Genomic DNA, 16533 nt, shown 5'->3' on the forward strand with positions numbered 1-16533 from the left:
TGCAGGTCAAAGCATGCCATCTTTCACTTTCTTTCCTTTGTGAATTTTTTATTGTATTGTGATGCAAGTATCTTCTATCATGGAATGGGGAATATGGTAATATATATTGTATAAATGCTCAGATATAATCTCTAGCAGACTATTTACCACCTGGATAGGCATGGGGAGGAAAGAGAAGAATCTGAATTTCAAAATGTCAAAAATTGTTCTTACATGTAATTGAAAAAGAAAAGAAAGTCTGAGGTGGGAAAAGTTATCAACAGGCATATCCACATTCATCAAAGTGATTTCGGACGCACAAAGGCGCTGGTACTGTCTCAAGTACTTAATGAGATTTGGAAGGATATTTCCCAGATGAGAAAATCTGGGAGCCTAATCACCATGCTCATACCATGGAGATAGTGGGGGGTTTTCTCTTGGTGTTCACAAAACCTAAGAAAGATCCTTTGAAGAGAAATAGTGTCCATCATTCAGATTCTGCTGCTTTGAATGAAGGAAACCCTAGAAGAGTCTGGGAGCTGTCCACAGTTAGAACTAATTTAGAGAAACAAAGAGGTAGAGTTTACATCACCCACAGAGTTTGTATTTCTTTATTGCCTACTTTCCAGTTTCATGCTTAAATGATCTGGGCTTGATCTGGCTACAGCATGTAGAATGTGATAAATTGCATATAGATACTTTGACTATTTTTCAGACCTTCTGAAACTTCCATGTTCCTATGCTCCAGTCTCCACCTCAGACCTGGAACTTAAGTTCCTGCTTCCTGGTTCCTAACTAATGAGTATGCATCATCTCTATCCCAGCCCCAGAACCACCAGACTACTTCCTGACCACTTTCATGCCATGCTAATGAGCATGTGTCCTTCTCTTTTGTTCTTCCTTTCATTTTTCAACTTTAGCTCTGAGACACTAATTGAATAAATATTACTATTCCTAGAAGGATATGTAAAATAATTTTCCTGTGACTCAAGACATTATCTTTGTGGCATTCCTGTTCCAAATACTCCTCCTGAACCATTGAGATGTGTTGTATTTCCCCTATTGGAATGTAAGCTCTTTGAGGGCAGAAACTATCTTGCTAGCTTGTATGTATGTACCAAGCACTTTACACAATGTGAGGTATATTGTTAGCACTTAAGACTGCTTTTTTCCTTCATTTATTCTTTCACTAATTCAAGCTCATTCTTTGATGAAGTTAGGTTTATTTTTTTTACCCTGATCTCGAACTGGATTTACTATTTGCTTTGTGGATGGATTATTAACAGTACTGTTCTGTGTTGCTTGCAGTGGTTTCCTCAGAAGATTCCTTGAGAGTAGGAATAATGTCTTACTCTAGTTTTATATCCCCAATAAAATTTAACATTGTAAGAGCTCAGCAAAATGTGCTGATTGCTTAATCTGACTGAGAGAATGCTGGTGTTACCTGTCCCATGAAATCCGTGAAGAAGAGCATGTTGGAAAGAAAAGCTGTCCATCCAATGAGGTGGCTGACACAGAGATACCGGTAATGAGGAGGCATGCTCAGAATAGCCTTCAGCAAAGACCTCATGGTCATCTTGTTTTGAGTCTAAGATAAAAGACAAAACATAAAACAGAATTTGGCTTTCATAGGATCATAAAGTCATCGATTTTAAGCCTAAGGGGCCTTAGGGATTACCTAGCCTGGTCCCCTTATTTTATCAATTAAAAAAAAACTGAGACACAAGGTCACAAAGAGAGTAAATCATAGAACCAGTCTTCAAACCAAGGTGTATGAGTTCAAATTAAGAGCTCATTACATTGTGCCACATTGCTTTATAAATCTCAGATACTGGGAATCTGAATGTTATATACTGGATGTCCTGGTGCAAACTCTAATGAGAGGCATTTCCTTGGACAGCATCATCTAATTAACTCGTCATGTCTATGAAACACCCCTAAAGGGGGACATGGCACAGTGGAGTCAGGAAGACTTGGATTCAAACCCTGTCTTGTACACTATGTGGCCTGTACAAGTCACTTATTTCTTTAGGCTTACTTTGCTCATCTGTAAAATGGAAAGGAGTTTAAAAAAATCTCTGGGTTCCAGAGATTAGAGCTAATTGAGGCTTTCAACAGGATAACTAAGAGTAAGACCCCTTTCCCACAAGGTAATCTAGTGTGGGCAGTGGGCAAGGCACTAAATTTAGACTCAGGTGAGACCTAGGTTGAAATCTCACCTCTGACTTTAACTAGAGTTGTAACAACCAACAATCAATCTTTGAGTAACCTTAATTTCCTCATCTTCTGTGTTAAAATTATAATTTGTTCTGGTCTCCTTCGTTCTCACTTTGGTTCTAGGTAGTATAATAAGTAAATTTATAAGTAGTCAGCATAAAGGGGCAATTGTAGGAAGCAACATTACAAAAGGGAATCTATAAGTCATATACAAATCAATCCAAAGATCAAAGGAGCATAAATTACAAATTGTGTCATATATTAATGAAAAAATCACATCCTGGTGATATGTACTCAATCAAGAGAAGCCATCTAATTGGACCTATGATATATAAATTTCAGATGAGTTGCAGATATCCACAGTAAGAGAAGCAGAACACAAAATGGTGCTGATAACTCTGAGATGGCTGAATATGTTAACTTTACAACTTGGAGATCATCTGGATATGTTCAAGCTCAAGGGTGGCACAGATAAGAAGCAGTCTATTCCCTCCCCTACCCTATAAAAATGAGATCCCAAACTCCTGCCTTTTCCTATCTCCTAAAAGTCCATGCTGTTCAAGTGCTCCAAACTCCAATCCACCATTATGTAAGTGACGCATTCCCTTCCCATCATCTTCCCTATCATCCTTCATCACCCCATCCCCTGTCCCCACACCATCTGCCTCAGCATCCCTTTCCTCCACTTGTTTCTACACTTTCCATGTCTATTTGCCCCTATACCCTCTGTGTTTTATTAAAATTTGATTGTAACCTCACTTCCCTTGTCATCACAGTCTCTCCTGGTGAGTTCTCAAAGGACCAGCCATACCTATCCTATTTAATAATTTCACAAATAGATGAATAATTAATCCTCAAAATGGAGATAATGAAGTTGGTAATATCTAACTTGCAGAGTTAATATGAATCCCAAAGAGGTAATGAATATATAAGAAGCACTTTGCAGATCTTAAAGTCCCATAAAATGTTATCTATTGCTATTATGAATACAAAATGTACAATGAGTGTAAAAGTAGCTTTTATAGTCCCCACTTGTAGCAGAACCCTGAAAGTATGGCTGCTACTATTGTTGCCACTACATTGGAAACTCATACTTTGTCTGGATTTTTTTAGTCGAATGCCCAATTTATTGATTTGTCCTTTCTCCTTTGTTAATGAAAGCATTTAGATTTCCTTTAAGAAATGCTTTAGCTGCACACCATAAGTTTTGATATGTTGTCTCACGGTTGTCGTTTTCTCTGCTGGAATTTTCTATCATTTATTTTTTTTGTTCTTTGGTATCGTTATTTAGTCTCCAATGAATTTATAATTCTTTCTCCTTTGTTCAACATTATTTTGTTGTACTGAGATTAGTAAATGATGTGTTTAATATTTCTGACTTTCTGAATTTGAGGAAAAGTTTTTAATCTCCTAGTACATATTTAATTTTTAAGGCACCATGAATGGCTGAGAAATATGTAAACTCCTTTCACACTTTCACAGTGAAAATTGTTCTTAAGCATCATTTATCTTTGGTTGCCAATATGTCTGGCCAATGTGTCACGCCAACTCTTCCTAAACTCTGACTTATGATGATGATGGTGATGTCACTAAGAAATATTTACATATCACTCTTTAAAGCTTGTAAAGCATTTTCTATACATTATCTCACTTGATCCTGACAAATCATGTAAGTTTAGTAGTACATTATTATTATTCCTATTTATAGATGAAGAAACTAATTCTTAGAGAATTTAAGTAATTTGTCCATATTCAATACCATCCATAGGCATGGTTACAATTTTTTACATTTATTGATATATTTTTAATTTTTATTTAATTTCTTGACTCTAAGAGCTAGCTTACATCCTGCTTTCCTGGGATACTTCTGCCAGACCTCTCTCTTTCTAGAGAAGGTCCCCATGCTATGTAGTAATGAAAAGTTATAATTATTTTCCTGGAGAAGTGCAAAAGAGGCGCTCAGATTGAGGAAGAGCAGCCTGGGCACTATGCTCCCATCTGAGTCTTCTCTGTCCATGCATTCTTTCACGCAACATGGATTCTGAATTTTCTTGGAGTAGATGACATTGCCAGGTGGACCCTAAAGGGAGATATGAGACTTAGAAAATATACACTCCTATTTTGTGAAATTAATAGTGGAGTAGAGAGAGAATGGGCAGCTAAGTGGTACAACAGAGCACTGGGCTTGGAATCAGGATGACTCATTTCCTGCATTCAAATCTGACCTCAGACATTACTAGCTGTGTCACCCTGGGCAAGTCATTTAACTGTTTGCCTCAGTTTCCTCATCTGTAAAATGAGCTAGAGAAGGAAATGGTGAACTACTCCAGTATCTTTGCCAAACACACACACACACACACACACACACACACACACACACACACACACACACACACCAACAACCAAAAAGACAGAATCACATTAAGTCAGATGCAATTGAAAATGACTGAACAAAAAGGGGAGATCACACATACAACTGGAGATGTAATATGATTAAGTCCACTAAAGATTTGCAGCATAAAGTGCTATTTAAGGTGTAAGCTCATTACCAAATTCATTATCAAGGAAGGCCTGTGGAAGAGGTGACATCTGAGCTAAGCTTCAAAAGATGTGGAGGAATTAAATGGATGCAGCGAGAGAGGAAGCCAGCTCCTTTCTTCAATCAATGCACAGATTCAAGATTAAAACTGGACAACAGGTGTTCACTTTGGCTTCACTCATTAATTTACATTTCTGCCTGGGGCACAATAATCAGCCCATTTCCTTGCTCTCTCCCAAATCCATTTCTGCTTTTGTTCTTAAACCCACATGAGCTTTCAAATTAGACCTGTTATTTTAGTAAGAGTCAGGCATGGAAATTCTTAGCTCTCCTTTGGGTTTTGAAAATGAAAATGAAAATGAAATTGCCCTTTCCTCTCTAGCTTCCCAATTTCCTTGCTAAAGCCACAAGAGGCTTTTCAATAATTCTCAGTACATTTTAAAGTCCCACAAAGTCTGTTAATCATTGTCTAATGAAGGTTGTAATGGTTGCTCTGTGAATCAGCACAGGGTACTAAACAAGAATAAAAGGGAATGTAGCACACATGCGTACACTAAAATGACACATATATTTAATAGCATTTAGGATTGAAGATGAGACATAAAGGGATCCAAAAAATTCAGGACCCAACTCTCAGAAAGGGGATCATGATTTTCAAATGACATAGACACTCTTCATTGTGAAAAAATAACTGCTTTAGAAAGTATTGTTCCTGGGCCTATCTATGGCTCCCACACAGAATGATTCAGCTCTCTGAGGAGTTCTCCTTTGGAAGCCAGGGGTGCTTGGGTATTTGGGCAAAGGTGCATTGTCCTGTTCTTTTCATTGAAGGTGACACAAAAGCATCCCAAACCATCAGAGCTGGGCTGTGTACGTGGCATGCACGTGATTCATGTCTCCTATTGATTTTTGTGGTATTAAATGAATTAATGTCTGTTGGGACAGTATAGAGACTTTTAAAATTTTAAATCTTTGCACATGCCTGATCTCATTTTAAACTTTTCAAAGCCCTTGTCACACACATATTATTTCATTTTGCAAAAATTAAATTAGTATCTAATAATAAAAATATTATATTTTTGAGGTTTATTAAGGATTAATAGAAATCACTGAATAAAGAAGATACAAAATAATAACCCACGTACCCATGGCTGATTAGCCCATTTAAATCCCCATGCTTAGCTTACTTGCTACACTTGCTACATCATTGAAATGCAAGAGAGAGCGTGGTAGGTGTTACTGCCAGTTAAATACATGCTTAGCTTACTTGCTACACTTGCTACATCGTTGAAATGCAAGAGAGAGCTTGGTAGGTGTTACTGCCAGTTAAATACTAATTGTGATCTCACCCAGGTGGAGACTCTGGTGAGATTATAGGGAATTCTGGGAAATACCAAGGACTTCTGGGGATTGAAGTCTAGGGTTCAAAATCTCCATTTCTACAATTTGGAAGCCAGGATTTACTGACCAAAAAGAATAAAGATTAATGAGATCATTTCCAGGAAGTATGGAGAACAAGGAGAAATTTGAACTGATCTGTATTGAGGGGGCACTGTTGGTATTTCTGCCATAACCATAAAATACCTATACTGACATCTATGTGCAAAAGGAAGGCTGATCTTCCTTAGAGAAGAAGAAGAGAAAAAACTCAAAAAATGCCTCTCCACACTTCAGGCTATCTGGGATAATGAAGTGTTCCCTACCCTTTTTTTTTCCTTTTAGAAGCTAGGTCTTCCTGTCAAGACTAGGTGAGAAGTGCAGCAGCCACTCATCAATCCAGTCCTGCTGCTGATTGGTATGGAAGCTTTTTTCAAAAATTATATTGTGCCTAGCTGTGTAAAAAAAAAAATAGATCCTTAGGAGGTCAGAGTCCACAGATCCTTGTAAACATCAACTGATGTCATGTTAAGCCTTATTTAGCTCCAACAAATATGTGCAGATGTGAAAGATAATCTATCTAATTAAGCAACTCCAGTTTATATTCACTGTTCTTATGTTTCTATAAAGCTATAAATCCTTTGCATGAAAACCTTTTAAATAGCCAGTATGTTAATGATAATTTGTAAGGAATAATCCCAATTATTAATTGACTGAATAATTATGTATAAGAATCAGTAATCAATAATAATATTGGGAGTGAAATAGCAAATTAAAAATCCCTTGAAATACCTTGCAAAAATACCTTTGCCAAAGAGAGTTAGTACATGTCTTTAGTGTCTTGAAATCTGTCCAGACTTCTTGAGAGAGCAATATCTCTTTTGACTTCAAAATGTAAAATAAACTTGGCTATTATTATATTGAGATAGGGGGACTACATGATTCCCCCCTTCATAGGAAGATAAAGAAACAACCTGACCTTCTGGAAGAAAGAAACCTTCTAAAAGGAGAAATTTTGATTTCCCTTTTCTGAAGAAACATTCAGCTTACCACCTCTATTTTGGGGGAGAGGGGTTTGTGTGATTTGACTTTTTTGCATAAACTATAAAAGGGTTGAGCAGTTCAAATCTCGGATCACTGGCCAAGCTGGGACTGGTCTGGACCCTGACATTTTGTAATTAACATCTCCTACAATAACATATCAGTTTGAGCTAAGATAATTGCTGCCCAATGTTTATTTTTCTTTTTGTACAGCTTGGTACAATGCAATATAAAAAAGCAAATATACCTTCAGTAATGTGAATTTTTAAAATGTATATAGATGTCATTGTGATTCATAAAATATAGTATATCTAGCTCTAGTCTCTCTTCTAAATTTTGGTCCTGAATTACAACTGCCTGCTAGAAATCTCCACTTGGATGTCCCCAGGCTATCTCAGACACAACATCTCCATAGTGTCCTTAGACCAAGCCCGACCCTTCCACCAAACTGGCTGGGTTTTGTTGAAGTTTCACCATCTTAGAGTCGCATCCCTATCTTTTCTCTCCTTCACACCATGTATCCAATCATTTGTCAGTTTTCCTCCAACACAACATCTCTTACATTCATCTTTTCCTCCACATACACATCACTACCTGAGCCAGGACATCAACTCTCAACTAGTCATTCCCAATAGCCTCCTATTTCTCTTTCTGTTTCCAGGTTCTCTCCTTTCCAATTCATCTTCTACGCATGTATCCAAATACTTCTTTTAAAGTACATGGGTCTGATATGTGAGAATTAATGGACAGAGAAAAGTTTTAATAAACTAAGGCAAGAGTGAATTTCACTCTCTTCTCTTCTTTGCCTTGTTGCTGACTGGACTGCCCTGTCAGTATGACTTGGGGGCCCTAATGATGGCCACAGAATAGCAAGCTAAATGGAGCAATAAGGAAAGTACCTTTTATATCTCTCTCCTATTTTTCCATCTTTCCCCCTTGTTACTTTTAATTAATAAAATTATTAATTAAAAAAATAAAGTACACGGGTTGATTTATCTCACATTCCTTCTCAAGAATCTTCAGTGACTCTCTACTGCTTTTATAATCAAATTCAAAGGGATATACAATATATACAAATTTGTATATGGAAATACACAGCTAGGTGACCAGGCCTAGAGGAAAGAGGTCCTGGGTTCAAATATGACCTCAGATACTTCCTAGCCCTAGTGACCCTGAGCAAGTCACTTAACCCCCATTGCCTAGCCCTTACCACTCTTCTGCCTTGGAAACAATATACAGTATTGATTCTAATATGGAAGGTAAGGGTTTAAAAAAAGTATGGCGCCAAGAATTAGATGGTTACCTAGAGCAGAAATATCAAACATGCCACCCATGATACTCCCAAGTGTGGCTCAAACTGATTAGAATATAAATGAGAAATATTTAATATAATAGATAAAATATAATAGAACAGAGATAATATCACAGCTTAAAACTAAATCCATATGCTACCTACAGGGATCCTTACGTATAAATTAGTTACCCCCTTTTCTATTTGACTTTGAAATCACTAATGTGCAGGGAAAAGAAAGTGGGCCACCTCATCTGAAAAGTGCAGTGTACATGTGGTTGGTAGAGAGGTGACAGACTAGAGGTACAAATCAGGCATGTACTTTTATACATGGCCAATATCTTGATTTGTTATGAATAATAATAATAGCCAGCATTTATACAATACTTTCAGGTTTGAGAATACATTTAAATGTATTATTTCATTTTTTCCATACAACACTCCAGTCCCAGGGGCAGTTGCTATTAAAATCCTCATCTTATATATGAGGAAACTGAGGCAGTGAGTGGTTAAGTGATCTGCCCAGGGTCATACAGCTTGTAAGTAGCTGAATCTGAATTTGAACTCAAGTTTTCCTCACTCCAGATTCAGCACTTTATTCATTTTGCCATCTTGCTCCTACCCATACATATTTTTTATTTTACTTGGGGGGATAGGAGAGTTCGATTGCTGGTGAGTACTAGATATGAAGGAAAGGAGGGGAGAGGAAAAAGCTTTTATATAGTGCTTACTATATGCCAGGTATTTTACTAAGTACTTTATGAATGTTATCTCATTTAATTCTCCTAGTTACTGTGACAGATATGCTGTTATTATTCACATTTTCCAGATAAGGAAACTGAGGCAAATAAAGTTAAATGATTTGCTCAGGATCACACAGAGAGTAAGTAGCTGAGGTCAGATCTGAACTCAGGGCAATGAGTCTTCCTGATTTCAAGCCCAGTGCTCTCTCCATTATCCTCTTCTTCAACTATAAAATAGAGATAACAATAGTGCCAACTTCCCAGAGCTGTTGTGAGTATCAGATGAGACAGGCAGTTAATAAAGGTTCGTCTCCTTCTCCTCTCTTATAAGCCATGCAGCCTTCTTCCCAGTCTGGCCATTCAAAACTATTATCATCTTAACTGTCAGCCAGAAACTTCTGAGCTTTATATTATAATGTTAGATTAGGAAGGAAGCATGATGGCCAAAGGCAAAACTGCAATCACATCTTATCTATTCGGGGAGGTTTTAGTATAGCAGTCAGGAAAGGACTAGAATCTCTTGTGATCAATTTCATGCCAAATAACCAGAATGTCTGGGCTCCTTTTTGACTCTGTGCGGCTTTTTATATCTAGAGAGAAAAGCAGAAAGGACAAATAGAAGAAAACAAAATTGAAAACAAAAGAGGACCGCCATCTTCACCTGATTCTTGGTATTTTCCATGACTTCTCCCCTTTTTGCTGTAGCTAGTTCAGTCTGTTTTGTTTTCATAAAACCATTTTTGACTCTCTCTAGAGAACCATAGTCAGAGCCTCCATTCTGCATCAACAGAGGGCTGTGGGGGTTGTGCTGCAGTGTGCTGTCTTCTGGGTTATCACAGAGAGGTGCTTCAGGGATGCTACACAAGTGTATGATAAGACAAATGGTAAACACGAGAACTGAGAAGAAGAACATGACCTGAAATTCTGTGCCCAGCAATCTTCCCAGTTCCAAATGTCCCCAGTCTATAGCACCCAACACGTAACCGAGAGCACCTCCAATGCCTGAGGAAGAAAAAGAAGAAATATCATGATATTATTAATAATGCCTCTGTATTCAGTTTCCATTATATCTTAAACATCCCTTCATTATGTTAAAAGTTCATTGAGAGTGCTCGCTTTGGCAGTGTAGATCCTATAATTGGAATGATACAGAGAAGATTAGCATGACCCCTATGCAAGGATGGGACACCCAAATTCATGAAGCATTCCATATTTTTGAGGCTTTGAAGCATGTCACAGGTATTCTCTATAAAAATCAGTGAAATGTAACTGAACCAAATCTAATTATGTATCTGAGTGATTTAGCTCTCCTTCAGCTTCCATTTGCATTAAAAAGATTTGTAGGGGGGAAAAAAGGTCATTGAGAGGAACTTGGTGGCTCAGTAGAATGACAGCCAAGGCTAGAGACAGAAGATTCTGGCTTCAAATCTGGTCTTAGATACTCCCTAGCTGTGTGACCCTGGGCAAGTCACTTAACCTCATTGCCTAACCCTTGTCACTCTTCTGCCTTGGAACCAATATACCGTATTGATTCAAAGATGGACAGTAAAGGTTTTTTTAAAAAGTTCATTGAGAGTAGTAGTGGTGGTTTGTAGATAACTAATTCAATTGAGGAATCCAAAATCCCAAGTTTTAAGTACAACTCTCTCATTAAGTAGTTTTGTGACCTTGGGCAAGTCACTCCCCATCTCAAAGCCTCCATTTCCTAGTCTGTAAAATTTGGGAAATGGACTAGATGAATTCTCAGGTTCATTCCTAGTTGAGGATTCTGTGATTCTGTGATGAGACAATCTCCTCAAGTTCTGGTTTTATGTATTATATCTATTGCTTAGTAGCAATAGGTTTGCAAATTCAATTTGACAAGCATGTATTAAGGGCAAGCAATGCTTGTTTAACAAATGACTCTCAGGAAAAAAATATATACCCAGGATGTTCTTTGAGTTTTAATTGGCATTACTAATGTTTTCTTCATCATTTTCTTATGACTAAACATTCAATAAAATATGTCCAGCTCTGGTTTATAGCATTTTTTGGGTTCTAAAGTATAAATACTCAAAATGAAAATTTAAGAATTGGCCCTCAAGAGTAGAAGCACAGAAGAAAAACAACTGCTTGATCATATGGTTCGATGGGGATATGATTGGGGATGTAGACTCTAAATGATCACCCTGGTGCAATTATCAATAATGAGGAAATAGGTCTTGATCAATGACACATGTAAAACCCAGTGGAATTACATGTTGGCTATGGGAGGAGGGGAAAGGGGAGGGAAAGAACATGAATCATGTAACCATAGAAAAATATTCTAAATCAATTAATTAAATAAAAATTTTCAATTAAAAAAAGAAGAAAACAGAATTGGCTCTCAAGATTTTTTAAAAATCAAGACAAATATTAATTCATTGTTTTGGTTGTTGTTAAAAAGAACCCTTCCTAGTAGAAAAGGATTGTTCTACTTTAAATAGCTGAACTCCAGGCACATTCATATTTATAAAGTCACGCATCCCACAACATGTATCTGAGGCTGAAGCAGGTCACTGATAGGGCCAAGAACAGAATTTAGGTTTCCTTGACTGTCAGCCTAATCCAATCCACTGGATTGTACTATTATTTGAAATTGAAATCAATAGTAACTTACAACTGTACCTTACTTTAATTTGCTAGTTTGCTTCATAGTACTGACTCTATGAGATACATAACTGTAAGAATCTGTAGCCCCATTTATATCCCATTTCTACACAAGATGTTAAACTTAACCTTTCCAAGCCCTGGTTTCCTCGTCTAACCTCCTTGTGGCAGCAGCTATGGCATCTCTCGTGGTTACATGTTAGAGGCTCAAGTTCACTGAGAACTTTTCCCTGAATCCTTGAACAAAACAGCTTTTCCTAGCGGATGGCTATTGTACTGGCCACATCCCAGCAATTATCAGCTTTTCCTTTCCCTCTCTCTGCACCCAACAGGCTTTCTTCCCACTGCTAACTTCAGTAAACCCTTTATGGTCAATAGAGACATCTGCCAACTGTGATATCAGCTAAGCATCCAAAGAACATCTGTTATAGAATTGAGGACCACTATTCATGGAAAAAAGCAGACAGTCCAGCTCTCCCTTCTGTGGGAGCCAGGTTTTATGACTTCCATGACACATTCCATCTGTCTAATGTCCTGCAATGAAAATTGGCATTGGCAGTCAAAACCAGGTACAAAAGATCTCTAAGGTTCTAGTTTTCATAATCAAAAGGAACTGGGTTTTTTCTATATGTATTTATTGTCTATGTCTTTTGCATATAATTATATGTATACATGATAAAATGTAAGCTCTTTGAAGAAAGAGATCATTTCATTTTTGTCTTTGCATTCCTGGCACCTAGCACATAGTAGGCACTGAATAAATGTTTCCTGATTGACAACTAACGAAAACTGTCTTACCTATACAGAGTTCACAGTCTGATCTAGCCTCAAATCTGTGATAATAAAGTCACTTTTCACTCTGAAAGAGCCGAAAGAATATTGCACAAAACTGGGAGACCAGAGCTATTCCACCGTCTACACTCCACCACTAAGGAGCTGTATGATTTTGGACAAATCACAATCTCTCTGGTCTTCACCTTTCATTCACCTCCACTTTCTTCACCTTCCAACACTGTTAAGTGTTTGAATTGGATTCAGTGATCTTTCAGATTCCTCAAAGGTCAAATTCTAATTCCTTTGGCTAATTCAATATAAAAATGTTTCACGATTTGTATTCTAGAGGGAGAAGAGGGAGATGAGACTAGCTCTGGAGAAGGAAATACCAGAAAAATATCCCTTAAGTCCTCACATACTGGATTTGCCATGGAATTGGCAACAATAGCATGAGTTTTGAGTTTTATACCATAATGCAAGACTATGCTTTGAAGTCAGCCAGGGTTAATAAACAACAAAATGCCCTCTTTCTTTGAAAATTACCCTGAAATTAGAATTTTAAAATTATGAAGATCTCCAATTCTCTACTATCAGCAAACAAGCTTAAATTCTCCTGTAATAGGTAGTGCTCCATAGATTTCCAAGAAAAATGCAATCATCTCCTTTTCACCTCCCAACTCCAACTTAATACATGACACACAGTACTTTTCTTCTGTTCCCCAAAAAATGTAATGGAGAAAATGTTAGACACATTGCCGTGCCATTTTCATTGTGATACAGAGAAATATCAGAGACAAATATTAATAATCATTTTTATTTACAGAATGTTGTAAAAGTTTTCAAAACCATTTCCATGTGTTCTCACTTGATGCTCATAACTATCCTGAGAAGTAGGTGTTATTATTAAACAGTACTTCTACCTCTCCTACCACTACAATCACCAGAAAAAAATGGAAGAAAAGGATACTGGTCCCTTTTTCCTTCAGAAGATAACCATCATCCATTGAAGAAGGGCAAATTCAGGCTATCCCTTAGGTTTTCCAGGGTACCTTTTATCTTAAGAGAGAAGAAAATCTCTAAGCCCCAATCATAAAAAGAAAATGCATATAAAGCGAATGGCATGTTTGCCAAGGATAATATATGCCTGAAAGCATCCATCTGATCTCTCTGCCAACAATCCATCTCTGTACAAACTGTCAAATTTATATTCCTAAAGCACTGGGATTGAATGTCACTTCCTTTTCAAGGAACTCTGAGTTCTCTTGATGGTTAAAATACAAATTCCATTGCTTGGTATTTAGAGTTTCACAATCTGGCTTCAGTCTATACTCCTAGACTTATTGATGTGGGGAAAATACAGCTAAGTTTGTAGCAGTCTCGCCCCAAGAATGAAGACTCAAACTCTGTTCAGTTCAGAAATAAGAAAAGAATTTTATTTGAAAAAGAGGTCGTTTATGATGGCATATTAGTTGATGGAGTAGTCTGGGGGCTAATCAGGTAGCCTTAGGGCTGATTGGCAATCCCAGGGGCTAGTAGTAATAGCTCTGCTATCGAGTGGCAGCTTCTGCCCCCTTTGGACCAGGGTTAGCATATTTACTGGGGTCTGGTAGCTTAGCATCTCCCTTTCGAAACTCAAGTGGAGGTATGTTTGGGGGTTTGTTGCCATAGGGAAAAGGGAGCATTGCAAGATTGGGAGGTTCTTCTGGAATGCCCAAGTCCCCAGTGCACAGATTCCATGTTCCTCCATCGTCCACCTTGTCATCAATTGTCAATGTGGGAGAGGTCTTGCTGTCCTTCTAGAGTGGGAACATGGGGATGGGGTTCATTGGAGAACCACTAAAATGTGTTAATTAATTATTTCTAAGAACACAAAACTGATACCTAATATAGAATGTTACAGATCTAGTACCCAGAATGGATAATTGAACAATGTACAATTCATGCTTGACTATTGCTGAAACTACAGGTTTTGTAGTTGATGTTTAAACCAGTGCTAACTAGTGAGAAATGCAAGATTTCAGAGTATGAGGGTCCCATTCCTATTCCTGGCCACATCATTATTACATATTAGTTCCCCATCATGCCCCCTATATTCCAGCTTAGTCAGTCTATCTGCTTTTCCCCAGTGTATGACGTTCTAACTCATGCTGATTTGCTGTCTCTCTGTCTTTGTCTCTGTCTGTCTGTCTGTCTGTCTCTCTTGCCTCTGCTTCTCTTAATCCCTAGCTTCCTTCAAGTTTCATCTCAAGAGGGACTTGTTATATGAGGCCTTTCCTGATTCTTTTAATTATTAGTGTTTTCACTGTCTACATCAAAATTAGTTTGTATGAATTGTCTATTAACTTCTACAAATGCATGTTGCTTACACACAGGTCACGTTGAGGGCCAAGGCTACTTTCACTTTTGTCTCTGGATTTCAGGCAAAGTACCTTGGGGGCACAGGAAGTTCTTAATAAATGCTTACATTGAATCCAATGTACTCTGAACTCATCTCAACTGCTCAAACCTATAAATTGTGCTAAGAAATATACTAAGGCATGCATTCTCCTGATTGGTCCCTGGTTTTTTTTTTCCCCTTTCAAAGTCATTTTACTGAAGTATTTAATAAATGCTGCCATTCTTAGTTAAATAGATGTCCTCAGAACTTTTGGGTTTTTGCCATCCTACATCATACAAAACACTTAAAAAAATTTTAAACCCGTACTGTGTGTTGGTTCCAAGCCAAAAGAGTGGTAAGGGCTAGGCAAATGCGGTTAAGCGTCTTGCTCAGGGTCCCACAACTAGGAAATATCTGAGGTCACATTTGATTCCAAGACCTTCCATCTCTAGGCCTGACTAAGCCACCTAGCTGCCCACCCATTGGACTTTTTGAAGCTAAATGAAGCTTCCTTTCTTTGTTAGTTTTGCTTAGAATTTAGAAAAGACTGTCTCCTGATCCTGGTTTGCTTTGGCTCCAGAGAGGTACGTGACTGCCTAAGGCTTAGTTCCCTTCAAGTCAATAAGATTGATAATTCTTCATTTTTGCTTTCATTTTTCATTGGAGTCACATATTTCATTGAGTGGAAATTGTTCATTACCGTGCATGTTTAACACTTTATAAAATGCTTTTAATGCTGCCGGTGTCCCTGGGCACATGAATACCAAGGTGTTATAGAAGAAAGAGCACTAGACCAGGGAGCAGGGGTTCAGAGTTGGAGTCCTTGCTCCCCTTCTAATGGTCAGAGTAACCACTGGGGATAAAAAAGAACTGCCTCCTCCATTGTGTTCCTAAGTTTGCAAGGGGGTAATGTGGCAAGAGGATAGAGGGCAGCCCTCGGAATCAGGCCAACTTATTTTCTAGCCTTGTCTCTGACACATCCTTGCTATGTGACCCTAGGGAAGTCAATTAACTTTTCAGTACTGACAAGCAACTCTAAGACTCTAAATTACAAAACAGGTGCCCATCTGCATTGGTGGAGGGACATTTGTAACCAGAGTTCCTTATACCACTGAAATCAAATTAGAAAGCTAAACGCTGAGGATACAGATATGAAAAACAATATATTTCCTGCCCTTAAGAAGTCTACAGTCTAACATCTAGATTCTACTCCTGCCTGTTATAAAGTTACTACATGACCCTGGGCAAGTCTTTCTAGACTTCAGTTGTTTAATTTATACAATGAAGAGCAGGAGACTAGAGAGATGCTCTTTGAGTTGCCATCCAGGTCCAAGATCCTATGATAGGAGCATTGTCCTCATTTGAGAAAGAGAAGAATGGAGGCTTGAAAATATTAAATGTCATGCCCTGGGTCACTCGGAAAGGAAACAAGACTAGAATGTCTTTTTTATCTACTTACTTATTTTTGGTTTTTTTTTTTCTCTACCCACATCCTCTTAGAGCTGCCCTGGAGTAGGAAAAGTGAAAATATACTCTGCAAAGACTTGAAAAGAAATCGATTGTACAA

The 16533-nt window shown here is 37.8% G+C and overlaps 1 protein-coding gene and 1 non-coding gene across 2 annotated transcripts in view; one reads left to right on the top strand and one right to left on the bottom strand.

Annotated features, from left to right (window-relative positions):
- Positions 1-16533, bottom strand: part of SLC45A2 (solute carrier family 45 member 2) — a 53657-nt gene that overhangs the window by 30594 nt on the left and 6530 nt on the right. Inside the window, exons 3-4 of the mRNA XM_007487494.2 lie at positions 9849-10189; positions 1424-1567 (exon numbers count right to left, since the gene is read on the bottom strand). Coding sequence (XP_007487556.1) covers positions 1424-1567; positions 9849-10189 — 485 coding nt within the window. The remainder of the gene's footprint in view (positions 1-1423; positions 1568-9848; positions 10190-16533) is intronic.
- Positions 10300-10404, top strand: LOC130458585 (U6 spliceosomal RNA). The gene has a single exon (XR_008918001.1). It is a non-coding gene; the product is annotated as a U6 spliceosomal RNA (small nuclear RNA).

This window comes from Monodelphis domestica, chromosome 3, assembly GCF_027887165.1.
Source record: "Monodelphis domestica isolate mMonDom1 chromosome 3, mMonDom1.pri, whole genome shotgun sequence".
Taxonomy (NCBI): Eukaryota; Metazoa; Chordata; class Mammalia; order Didelphimorphia; family Didelphidae; genus Monodelphis; species Monodelphis domestica.